This window comes from Rhinolophus sinicus, chromosome 4 (assembly GCF_057876585.1).
Source record: "Rhinolophus sinicus isolate RSI-liver-muscle chromosome 4, RSI-T2T, whole genome shotgun sequence".
In the NCBI taxonomy this organism is placed as follows: Eukaryota; Metazoa; Chordata; class Mammalia; order Chiroptera; family Rhinolophidae; genus Rhinolophus; species Rhinolophus sinicus.
In genome coordinates, this window is record NC_142504.1 from 95,410,053 (window position 1) to 95,423,753 (window position 13,701).

The 13,701-nt window shown below is 43.1% G+C and overlaps 1 protein-coding gene across 2 annotated transcripts in view; it reads left to right on the top strand.

Moving 5' to 3' along the window:
- SETBP1 (SET binding protein 1) overlaps positions 1 to 13,701 on the top strand; it is a 346,918-nt gene that overhangs the window by 316,770 nt on the left and 16,447 nt on the right. For both annotated transcript variants that reach the window (XM_074340043.2, XM_019739686.3), the window contains exon 5: positions 3,529 to 3,699. In XM_074340043.2, coding sequence (XP_074196144.2) covers positions 3,529 to 3,699 — 171 coding nt within the window. The remainder of the gene's footprint in view (positions 1 to 3,528; positions 3,700 to 13,701) is intronic.

Consider the following 13,701-nt stretch of genomic DNA (forward strand, 5'->3'; position numbering starts at 1 on the left):
GAGAATCCGGACTTAGGCTAGGAGGACACTTTCCGAATGTCCACCACCCTGCCCTCCCGTGTTTGTGAGAACTTGGTTCTGAACTGTTTTACATTTGCCTAGTCATTTGGGTACCTGTCCGTGGAGCATCGGCTGCCACCTGAAATGAGGGAAAACAAAGACTTGCAGTGGCCAGCCTGCCCGATACCCTCTCTCTAGAAGCCTCCCATTCCAGTTTCCTGAGGCCTCTGCTCTCAGGCAGATTTTGTGGATTACAAGTGCTGTTAGGTTAGCCTTTGTTTAAAACATATCCAATATTTCTTGCCCGCGTGCGTATACCATTTCTTGGATTGTTTCCATAATCCTTTCAAAACTTGCTAATATCTGAGAAAATGTCAGGGCTTTTTTCTTTTTTTTTTTTCAATTTGTTTTCAAATTCATTGGATGGCAGCTAGCAAACAGCCTATAATAGAAAACCCTAAATTATCTAGGGTTTTCAAGACAGCTAACTGGTGACAATCTGAATTATAGAGTGTTTTAAGTGTCATTTTATTACTTTTAACGTATTCCGTAACATAAACACTTGAGTAGGAAAGTATGCCCAATAGAGGTATGATCGGATCAACTTTAATGAAGTCATGTGGACTGAGACTAATTTGGATTGTGAACATTTGCATGAAAATGGGTACAACTGAAATGACTTGAAATCAGTTTGTTCCCAAGTGGGAGTTAAATACCCACCTGCTAATCAGGCTTACGGCTCACTCCCTGAGCATGTCATAATCCAAGCAAAGAATTACCTGCCCAACCTGTGTCCACAGGTGCACAGTTGACGTATCTGTGAGCTTTTGCCAAAGAGCCATTAGCTCTGATAACACTCGGACAGTTAGAGGTGCAGAGGTGAGCTGTGGACAGGACGCCAGCGTCCGTTTGATGTGGGAGTTCCGAAAGGGGATGTTCATCAGCCTCAGGCCTGTGGTCCCCACTTCAGATTTGTCAGCGGCACCACCGTCCGCCCCAATGCCAGACTCTGGTAGGCGTCTAGATTTTTCCCAAAGTATGTTTCTTTTTTCAGTGGAGAAAGAGTGTAATACACGTTTGTGGTGTTAAAAGTATTAACAATAAAGCAGGCTAAGGAGTAAAGGTTAAAACTCCCCCTTCCTCACCAGTCTCCCTGGTGCTTTCCTTCCTTGGAGTCACCATTGTTAACTGTGCGGATGTGTCTCCTTGCGGTGATTCTGTGTGCATTTTACACACATGTGTGTCCTCGCCTATTGCTGGCACACTGTATGCATTTGCGGCACTTCCTGGTTTCCAGATGCGTGTGCCTTGCAGTCTTTCTATCACAGAGTTTGATGTGTGTCTACCTCCATTGTCAAAATGCTATGGAATATAAAATTTTTTTAAAAAAGCCTAAATGGTATTGTTATTCATACCATCTGGCGCAAGAGGTTCAGAGACAGGGACGGAGAGTAGGAAGAAGGTAGTCGACGGGAAATGAAAATGTCAACGTGGACTTTCTCCCACAGATACCTTTGTTAGGTGCCTGGAAAAGTGTCTTCTCCAGGTGTGGTACTAGGGGCCTCTGCGTCCCCAGCAAGAAACGTGCTGTCAGCAGACTGGAGTCGTGGGCAGGTGTCAGGAGATGGCCCGGTGGAACAAGATGATGCTTCGGTGTAGCATCTGGCTACTTGAAACCTTCCAGCTCTGACATTCAGAGCTGTGTGGGTTTAGTCACTTCTCTCTTAACCTCTCAGAAATGTGTTGTCTTCATCTGTAAAATTAAGAAAATAGTAACTTCCACACTACATGATTCACAGGGCCGTCATTAGGCCCCAGTGAGCTGTTCTCACAGTGGTGGGAAGATAATGTTACTCTGGGAGAGTACCACTCAGGTTGGTTGGGGTAGAAAAACAAAGTCAAGAGCTAACGTGTTTCCCTGAAAATAAGACCTAGCCGGACAATCAGCTCTAATGCGTCTTTTGGAGCAAAAATTAATATAAGACCCAGTATAATATAATATTATATTATATTATATTACATTACATTATATTATACTGGGTATTGTATTATTATATTATATTGTATTATATTATATTATATCCTGAGACCTGATCTTATATTATAGTAAAATAGGACCAGGTCTTATATTAATTTTTGCTCCAAAAGACACATTAGAGCTGATGGTCCAGCTAGCTTTTATTCTCGGGGAAACAGGGTGCTGTGATAAAGCCCCATATGTTGCTGTTGCTGCCAGTGAGTGCCGTGTAGCCTATAACTGAAGAAACTCCGAGCAGGTGACCATTTGACATGGGTTCATTCACCGCCAGCCTCTGGACTTCTGCTTGGATGAATTGGAGAATCACTTTTTGCAGTGGAGGATGTAGAGAGAGCCCAGAAATCCTCAGTCATGCCAGGGAAGAGAACTGAGCCTTTGCTGGCTGGTTTCGGTTGGGCTTGATGAAACACAGGTTAGAATAGTGAGAGTAGCAATCACAGGGGCAATACTAACGAGAAACATTTACCTTGTGTGGACTGTGTGCCAGACACTGTTCTAAGCACTTTGCATAGACTGACCTGTGGGTGCTGCCAGGCACCTCTGCGAGAGTGTTCATCCCATTTGTACAGTGAAGGAAGCTTAAAGCTTGGAGAGGTTAAGTCACTTGCTCATGATCACACAGCTGGAAAGTAGGAAAGCCTGGATTCAAGCCCAGGAAACAAGGTTCCAGAACATGTCGTACAATTTGTTACATAGTAAATTTCCAGGCCCTTCCCGAGGCACCTCACAAAAGTCTACCCGGGCTTTTCAGCATCATAAGAACATGACTTATGATGCTTATTATGACCAGACACTCAAAGGCCCTCAAATCAGCTCTCCCTTAGCCTGTTGTTCCACACCAGTCCCCACAACGCATCTTCGCCTCCAGCAGGCTGGTCTCTCATCTGGATCGTCTTCATTTCTCCATCGATGACAACATATGCCTTCCCCTCATCTGTGCTGCTCTAGCATGAGATGAGCTCTAGAAAACCTCTCCTCACTTCTTCCCACATGAATCCCTACCTCCTGAAAACTCCCCAAGCACCTAGGACGAATGACACACATGCCTGCCCGTAGTTGTTGCCCATGTTTTTTCTTCTTATTTAGTCTTGTCTCCCGAGCTGGATGAGATGAGAAGCCTCACCAGGGTGGGATCCACTTCTCCCCATCATTCTGCACACAGCATGCAATGCAACCTCTGCCGAGATGGGCTTCTCAAGCCATGGGCAGCAAAGCATGCCAGATGAAGGAGTCTACTGTTTCATTACGCCTATGCCCCAACCCTGCTTCCAGGCTGCCAACCTGGACAGTCATCGCCACTCACCTCAGCCACAAAACCCAAACCAGTCATGCTTCTCTTTCTTTTTTTTCTTTAAACATTCTAAAATTTCTCATACCAGAAGGAGGTCAGATCATTTGATGATTTCCTCAAGTCGTTTTCAGCTTTTATGTTGTCTGTCTTCCTGTTCCTTCCAAGTAACTACAGGCTTTGTAATTCTTGTTTCTTTTAGGGCTGCCAAGTCCCCACTTAAAAGTGGACCAGACGGCAACACATGGTAAGAACGAGGGCTGCGTGTCCACCATGATGACCAGGAAGAAGCCAGCTGCAGCTGACAGTGTCACACTTCCACCTGCCCCAGTGTTATCTCTCCTTGCTGCGTCTGCAGCAACCTCGGACGCAGGTGAGCACTTTTACAGTGACGGTGGGCATGGAGATGGCCCCCTAGGAATGTGCTGTTGACAGGTAAGAGTGCTCTCTTTAGCCAACCTCCCATAGACACCGAGCATGTGAGCTGTTTCAGCACTGGACTTTTCAAGTGGGAGGAGGTCTAAGAAAAGAAGGAGATCAGGTAGGAACCTGGACGCAAAAGTCCTCTTGAAGAAGCTTTCCATTGAAATGATAACAGTATCAATTAATCTTTATCGAGCTGTAGTAACTATGAGTCTGCATCCAGGGCCTTATGTGTGTTATCTCATGTACCTCATACAAAATCTCTGTGAGGTAAATACTTGTATCTTCATTTCAGGAGACGAAGCTAAGAGTAGAGGAACTTGCCCCAGGAACCTGTGGGCAGTCAGGATTCCAATTCAAGACCTAAACCCATGCTCCCAACCACTGCATTTCAAAACACCTCCCTTGTTCCCCAGGGTTTGGAGACAGTACCAGAGTTTGCCTGAGGCCTTGATTCATTCGACCCCCATGATGTCATGAATTCCTCAATAGTCACAAGACTTCTCACTGGCAGTTGATGAAATATAAATTTTTTATTCCGACATCCCAAATGCTCTGCCTTCCTCCACGCTCCACATAATCTCTCACCAGCCCCCACTTTGCCACATTCATCCCTACAGCCAGGAAGGCAGGCCTTGGACTTGGCTTCACACCTTTCTTTGAGGACAAGCTCCCTCAATTCCTGTTCACATCTCACCAATCTTCAAGGCCCAGCCAGTCACACCTCCTTCCAATACCTGTAGCACCCAGTGTCTCTCCCATGGCCTCACACCTGCTTGTAAGCTACATAAGAAATGTCTTCTATTTAACTTTTTCCTCATAACAGAATTAATTGTACATACTTCCAAGGTAGAATCTATGATTTAGGTTCTTGCTCTCTTCATGGCACACAGAACGATGGCCAATTCCATAAACATTTATTCAATTAATGTACTGGTAATTGGTAAGCATATTGTAGTATTTCGAAATGCCTATTATGACTGGAAGCCCAAGAAGAGATGCATTACTGATATTCAATCCAAACTCATCTTCTAATTCAGCGGGTTGCTTTGAGCGGAGAACTCAACTTGTCTGCGTACCTACCTCTTTCATGGAAATTATCGGTAATTAGAAAATGAGCTTAATTGAAATAACAGAAAGAAAGAATTAGGAGGATACTTGCTACAGTGAGTGCAGCAAAATATTAGTAGGTGTTTTGTGGTAAAAGATGTTTTCATAGTTAAACGAGTTTAGTGAAGCTGCTTTACACCTGCCCCTTCCTGCAGGGCGATTCAGAGCCTTCAAATGACCAGTGTTCGTTGTGAGGTTCCAGGAGGGAGACACACAGAATTTCACAATCTTATTTGACCACACAGAACCCATTTTTCTGGAACTAGCTCTTAACATCGCCTTGGAAATGGTATTCCCTCCAGCCATTTGGGAAATCTTGCTCTGAAGGAATGGGATCATCTCTCAAATACGATCATAAATCTTTACATCTTTGACATGCTAACTGTGAAATGAAAAGGTTTGGGTGGAAGTGCTGGGTAAATAATGCCAGCGATGACTACAAGAAGAGGTCAGAGGAGGGCACTTCACAGAGGAATGGGGAGGACGCCACCCCCAAGGCTCTTTGGATCAGCAGCTCCTTGTGGGAGGGCGTGCAGGCAGAGCGAGCAATATGGACAGAGTCCTGGAAGTGGGAACGGGTGCCATGCCTGGAACTCAGGGAAGCCATCACTTGGCTGGAGTGAAAGATTTGGGCCGCAGTCTGCACTACCCACCCAGAAAATTGCTTATTCGACCTTGTCAGTTAAGCTCTGGAGACCTCCCTTTATGGATTTAGAAATTGGCCTGCATGTTTCTGCCTGTGCTTGCCAAGCACAGATATTTCCCAGGGGCAAAAGACAGGTGGTTCCCCATTTTCTTCCCCCTGAACTCTTTCCATTCAATGTAAGAGAACTCATTCTTGGTATCCCCACCTTCCATGGGCTTGCCTCCTCTATTTGCATTTAATAATTTACAAATATGCCAAACAGGCACAGAAATGGGTGGGTATTAAACTTTTAAACCTGCCTCTCTGGTAATCAGAGCTGAACGAAAGCTCTCCTGTTTCAGGATGCAGGAATGAGCTATTTATTTTTGGCAGTGCTAAATTGAGACCCTCATGAGAGTTTCAGATTTGGTCCATTTCTGGGTCTCAGGCCACTGAGCAGGACTTTTGGGGGAAAACAAACGAGAGATCTACCACAAGTGTTGCAGGCCAGACCTTCCTGAGATTCTGCTCCCCACAGATACACAGCTTCCCATAAACCAGAGAGAGATAGCGTACCTCAGGCTGGGCGCCTGTCCAATGCCCTATTTCACACGTGATTCAGAGATTGGCCTGAGGTCATACAATTGGACTGGAACCCAATTTCTTCATTTACCTCCTGGTTTCCAGTGAAATCTCACTTCTGTCATAGGCCCAACATTACAAACAGCAGATTTCTTTCTCCCTAGCTATGGACTCCACTTCTTTCAGAGAATAGTGAGTGAAACTCATAATTTGATGGAGTGGGTAACTTTAACAATGTCAAGCACACAGTAGGCAGTTAATAAATCACTTCTGATTTCTATTTTATTCAATTGGGTGCTTGTGCATTAATTATTCTTTTTGTTTTCTTTAAAATCAGTCCCCTTATTCATCTCTCCCTGTAAGCAGGGTAATTTAGAATTACTTCTGGCTATATACAGAAATCAACTTATTTTTCAATAGGTCTACATTTTTAAAGAATGGTTTTGAAAACCCAGACAAGTGGGGGGTGGGGTGGCAGGGGGAAGAAAGGAAGCCAGTAAAACTTAGTGGCTTATCGAACAAAATTAATTTAAGAAATGTATGGAGATAAACAATACTGAAATAATTCTATTAATTAGGAATCCTTTTCATTTAAAAATAGTGGATGCTGAAGTGTCTAGTACAGTTCCTAACACATAGTAGATGCTGAGTAAATAATCACTGAGTGAAATGAATGGTTGGGAGGCAGTGGCTGCTGCCGATACAGCACCAAACGTGGTAGGAGGCATCTGAGCAAAGCATGCTCCGTCTTGCAACTGCCTGCAATCACATGGAAAACACTTGACAGACATGTGGTCGGCTGTTGATAAATAGTTGCCAAATAAATAATCGTTCTATAGTCCTAGCAGTACTTTTTCAAACAGGTGATCTTTGGCAAAAGAAAAAAAGGAAACATTTCCCATTTTATTTTATGAACAGGAGTAATGAAGGCGGGTGAGAGGTTTAAAAACATGTCTTTTCTAGCTCCTGTGTGGTGTGTGTGGTGTGTGTGTGTGTGTGTGTGTGTGTGTGTGTGTGTGTTTTGTTTAAGAGACAATTTTTTAGCTTCTCAGAGTCTGGGAGGCATGCTGATTATGAAGTAATTGATTTGGAGTAGGAGGTGGAATCGGATCGCGGGGAAGGGTGGCCAGACTGAGAACATGTCATTGTGCGAGCTGCTGGGGGAAAGCGATGGCCATGGCTGCCATGGTACTCAAGCAGGTCAGCCCTCATGATCAAACTGCTCAATAGCTATTGATCAGCTGCAGTCCCCTGGCATTAGAATGAGGTCGGATTCAGGGAGCAGTGCCTCGTCATTATGAGTCATTAGGGCTAATGCAGTCAAAGCTTCAATAAAGTTTCTGCAAAGTGACACATAATTTGAAATAACTTCTATTGCTGTCCCAATAATAATTTAATAACCATACCAGACAATCCAGACCTGAATGGGTCAGGCCAATTTTTCTGATCATCTATCTCTATGTTAAACTACCTTCTCAGGAGGTCATACAATGCATAGAGAATTCATGATTTTACTACTGAAACAGACCCCTCCCCCCACTTTGTAGTATTTAAGATGAGACTAGACTGCTAAGTAGACTACAGATTTTGTAGGAACTCAGTAAAACACAAAGAAAACAATCTCTAGGGTTCTGCTCCTGAAAGTCTAGAGTAGGAATGAGGGAAAAACAAGCAGGCATATCCTTCTTGTTTTCTCTCTGTGTCCATCTCTTTGCCTCTCTCTCTCTCTCTCACACACACACACACACACACACACACACACGCACGCACACACCCCCCCCCAATACTCTCTGATCTTAAATCCAAGGAGAAAAAAAGACACATATCAGGGTTGCTATCACCAAATCTCAACTGCTCAAGGTATAGCCCAGTTAGAGATAACAGAGGGAAGCAGAGGGAGCACAGCGCTTAGTTTGTATCTGTTTTGTATCTGGGCTAATCCATTATTCTCTTACACTAGATGATCTGCCTTGTTTAAAACTACCAGAGCCTATGAGTAAGTGAACACATTTACATTTCACAAGTCTATTAAATTTTTAGACATTTTTCTCTGAAGACAAGGAGTGGTATTAGGTAAACCATTTAGTTGTTAAGCAAACTGTCAGCCCAATTGGAACTGACTGATGTCTGTAATCAAGATGCAAAACCTTAAACTTGGAAAATGGTCTTTACGGATGAAAGAATGGATGCTTCATTCTAATGGACTCAGAATGAAACCCGGTAGTCTAGTAGCTGGAGCAAAATGATGGTGAAAATTGCCTCTAACTCCCAAATTCTTGGATCCCGAACTTTTCTCATAAGCAGCTGCCATCTGTGGAGAGGGGCCCAGAATAATGAAATTATATCCAGGTGCAAAAAGCAAAGAGCAGGAATTTAAGAATTATAAAATTATTTATTTCACTTGCTTTTTGTCCTATGTGGAATCATGAGCTGAAACTCCTAACCAAAATAACAGGTCACTTCAGCCAAAAGTCTAGTCTTTCAAAAGAACCTAAAGGGAGCAAATAAATGTGCAAGTTAATAGGATTTGGAACATCCAAGGGCCATAAGTATACAAGTTGAAGGAGTCTTAGAATTGTAAAATAAATGCCTACAAGTCCAGACTAATCACTTAAAATATACAGAAAATACTAAAAATCATCATCATCATCTAGAGAAAATAAAACTGTATTTTAGAAATAAAGCTTTCACGTTGTCTGAAAAGTGCTGCTTTCGGGCCTATTTTCAAGCAGCACAGAATAAGTCTGTTTGCCTAGAGAGCTCTTCTGAAGGTGAGGCTCCTAAAAAGCCCCCTGTCCTCGGCTGTACACCATGAATACACCCAGCAGGGTTGGAAGCTTCTTTGCTTCCCTGAAGATCCCATCATACCAAAGGCTTTCAGAAAAACCTCCAAAAAGTCTTCTGATTTTTGTCCCAAAAGGACGAAATCAGCTCTTCCCTGATTTAATCTGGAAATCCTAACGCAGCTCAGCTGACCCCATGGCCACGGCTGTAAACATCCAGAGAAGCATCAGACTCTCCAGACTCTCTGGCTTTTGCCTCTGCTCCACCCCCATCTCCTAGGCAATGTCAGTCAGCACCAGACTTTTTGGAATCCCCACTGTCAGAGTGTAATTTTCAAAAAACGATAAACCCACGTCAAAGATGCATAGAACTTTTTGATGAGGAAACCAACATGGTGGTAGAGCTGATTCAAAGAACAAGTGGAGAAACAGAGCATTATAGGAGTGTAGGCGTCAGAGAAAGAACACCGAGCAAGATTGTCCTAATAGGCAATAACACCATAATCTCTGAGCTTTTCTACTGGCCAGAAATCATTTGCATCTTTTTTTCTGGGCAAATACCTACAAGTTAATCGTATTCCCAGGCAGAGTCTGGGCCTTTTAATCAGTAATGGTTAGTGAATCCAACAAGGGTACATTTCCCTGGATAATTAATAATCACCAGGCAGGCCTGTAAAACAATACCCTCGGACTCCAAAAGAACATCCACCCTTCCATTTGTTTCTAAGTTTTGGCTCATTTTTCTTAACACCACACATAGGCCACGCAATGCTCTAGTTGAATACGTGTGTTCTTGGCTTCAGATCTCCTGCATTGAAATCTCAGGACTGCACTTACCAGTTGGATAACCTCACACCTCAGTGTTTACATCTGTAAAATGGGGGAGAGCATACCACCTAGTGTAGAAGATTGTGCTGCAGAACAAATGAGATAATCGTTGTGAAAAATCTTAGCAGGGTGCCTGGCACATAGGAAGAGTTCGGCAAATGAATACTATCGTTGCCGCTGCTACTGTTGTTGATATTATTGTTTTTGCTATTTCTACTTCCCACTCTGGAATGTTCCTCCCTCCCGCACCTACCCTTCAAACCATCTGGATGGCTAATTCATGATTATTCTTTAAGACCCAGCATAGCCTCCTTTAATTCTGTGAAGGCCTCCCTCGTACCCACTTTGAGAACCAGGCCATGGCCAATTTAGATACCGCCGCCTCGGAGCTGCATAGCTTCCTCTGAGCCCATAGATCATTAATCTCTACATTTAATAGTGTCTATGTTCATGCCTGTGTCCCAGCTGGACTGTCCACTCCCCTATTGGCAGACTGTTCAACTTTGAAAGCCCAGTCCATAGCACTGAGGTGGGCGAGCAATATACAATCATTAAATATTGATGAAAATACTTTGAACAAGAGTTTGCTGCACAAAACCATCTGACACATGAAAAGACATATTGTAGCATTATATCCATTAAAGTTGAGAGGCAGTGATGTGACTTTATTTTCCACATCAGCACCAGCAAACAGCAAACCGTCCTGGGAATGTTCAGCATGGGAAAAACCTGAGAGGGACCTCGGGAGCCTGCAGAATCCTTTTTGCACCTATGGCAGACCAGCTCCTGGCTAATCCACCAGGATATCCTGGGGGAAGATTATTGTCAAGTGAAGAGTCAGCCTATATGGCATGGCATGTGCAGTACCTGGGTGTGGGTTTATTTCGAGAGGGAGGAACTTGTGTCTCTCTTCACTCGGAAGTTCTGTGGGATTTTCAGGATGAGCCACTCAGTGGAAGGCTGGAGATGACATCGGCCTAGGCTGTTCTTTATATTATATGTGATCGTCTTGCCTTGTGGCTGGAGTATTGGTTTCCTGAGGGCAGCGACCATTTCCCATTTAGGTTTTGTTTAATTCAATTAAGTACTGAGCCTCACATGAGTTCCTGGAACCTTGGGTGATATGGGATGGTAAGAAGAGAAACCAAAGCCCGGAGCACTGCTGTTACACAACCTGTTGTCATATTTGGATGTCAAGAACCCCACACAGTGTTGGATGCATCGTAGATACTCAATGAACATGTCTAGACTTGATTTATCTAATTTTTTCTCCCCAGAATTCAGATTTTAGGGAAGACGGAAGGTTTAATGACAGGTTTGAAGGTTTGTTTCTGTGAGAAGTTTAACTCGCTTTAGCTTCTCAGAATTCTTCCTACAGATTATGCTCCTAACCGTCTCTTGCCACAGCCAGACCCTCTTAAAAACAGAGTAATGATAATAATACATTTTATCTTCTTCCCAGTGATAGTATCATTCACACCTCCATTGAAGCCCAGTGGGAGGTTTGGCTGTGAGGTACCATGCTCAGGGGGAGTCAGGTGCGATTATTGTAATGAGGACTCCGGGCTCAGGCGAAATGTGGGAAAGAAAACCTCCCATACGTGAAGCGATTTCTATTAAGATACTCATTTTATATCAACTATTCTTTATAAATGGGAAAGAATGAAAGTTAGGCTCATCCAGGTGCAGATTTTATGCAGCCAAGAATGAAAGGGCAGAAATATTTTATGCTCAGTTGTGAGATCGTGGTGAGCCTGCCTCGTTCACGGGCTCTTTCCATTTCCAGAAGACTAATTAGATTGTTGGTTTTAATGGTGGCGAGATAATTTAGTGGCAACTGAAAGCAACTGTGTTAATGAGAAGGGGGGACCATGCTTTGGGTTTCCTGTAATTAATGGAGAGTTTTTAAAAAACTTATTGGTTCCAGTGAAGTTGGCATACTGAGCCCAGCTGTTGAGAAGCGGGGCAAGGTCTTTCCTGCTCATTGCTGCAGAAATGGCCTTAGGCAACTTGGCAGAACTGTGTAATGACTGTCATTAAGAATGATCTTTAGTGGTCCAGGCAGGCTGTAGTCAGTCTAAGAGAGAGGAAAGACAGAGAAAGAGGGACAGAGGGAAAAAGATGCTGTGGAGAGAGAATAGAGGAAGGATTGAGAGACAGATATGACAACTCAACAGACAGACAGACAGCAATAACATTCACCATCGGCCCTTCATTCTACCCCTGTGAGCTACTAGAGTCATACCAGAGTATCCTCCCAGAAGGTCTCCTTCTCCTGGTGCTTAAACTGGAATTGACTATGTAAGACTGGATTGGAATAGACTAGAAGGGACCTCTGCAAATCCCTTTGTGCTGCAGATGAGGAAATTAAGCCCAGAGAGGAGAACTGAATTAAAATACTCCCTGACTAGGAATTAGGAAACCTGGAAACTTTCTGGCTACCACACAAATGTATAGTGGAAACTGGATTTGGATCAGTGTTACTGTACCTCCTACAGTAATTATTCATCCCCTTAGGTAAGCCTCTGAGTCTAATTGAGACCTCTGAGTCTCGGTTTTCTCATCAGAGAAATGGGAAAAATAATGTCTGCCCTTTAGGCAGTGGTGAGAAAGAAAGGAACTAGCAGATCAAAACACCAATCACATATTCAAAACAATATATCACTTTTATGACTCCTCTTATGTCAAAAATGGAGTCATGTCATGTTACTCGTATGATTCATCGTGTTAAGTCATAATTTAGTCATGTTAAGACTCAGGTCATAACATCCATTAACTATCTTCACAAGTTTTAGCCTCACTCCACCCTCCAAACATCCTTATCGTAGGGCACAAAAGCCCCCAACCCGTAAGGGTATTAACTGCTCCACGGAGCTCATCTTGCTGGAACTTCTACAAGTCTTTGTTAGAAATTGTCAAACATTTTTAAGTACCTGTCACGTTGATACTTGTAAGTATAAGATTAGACCTGCCCTAGGGAAACTTTTATACCATTTGGGAAGGCCTGATTCCAGAAAATGAGGTGACCAAATAATATTTTAAAAATGAATAGATTTAATAATAATCTCTGATACTAACAGAGCAATAATTTAGCAATTGACAAGTCCTCAATTTCTAACTGAAAGGTATGGAGGGAGTTCAGAGGACAATGAGAGGATCTGGGAAAAGAAGAGTTAAGATGGCCTTCTAAGGATGAATCGAGTTCAATAAGCAGAAAAGCAGGAGAGACATCATCTCTGAGATAGGCGTGTATGTGGAAATAATAACAAAAGAGGCGGGAAGAGAGGTGTAGGGTAAGAACATGGTCTTCCTGAAATTCTAGAATCAGGTATGGTGACCATTCTGAAGGGCAGTGATAAAATGGCAGCCATGGGCCAATAGCCTGTCCACAGTTATATTTTGATTGGCCTACAGATGGTTATACGTTTTTAAAACATGAATAAGCATCTTGTAAACGTCAGAAGATTTACATAATAATCAAGATTTCTGGCTTTTTGAAACTCACACTGTCTTATAACTTTGGGCTCATTGCTACCTAGTAACAACTGATTGATGCAGAATATTTGCCCATTTAGACGAGCCATATTCTCTTCAGTTTCCCAAGACCTCCCCCATGCCCCTTGACCTTCCTTCATAATCCAGACAAACTTCACTCATTATATTGTCTGTCTGGCTCCCTGTGGGAAACCATTAAAAGAATTTGAACCAGAGAAAGCAACAGGATCCAAACAATGTACAGGAATTCATCATCTAGCAGAAATAACATGGATAATCTGTAGTAATGTCTTGTGTTATTTAATTACGGAATTTGGGGTTGGAAGAGCCCTTAGAGATTGTGAAATTGAGAGAAATTTGGCACTCTAATGCAGTCAACAATAGAAAATTAACAGGGAAACCCAGGTTTTCTCACTCCTTAGCTAGCTCCGTCTTCTTGAGGAAATGTGGTATGAAACTGGCTTTGAAATAGGGCAGCCCTTGCTTGAATTCTTGAGTCCATGTCCTCTTAGATGTGTACCCTTGGAAA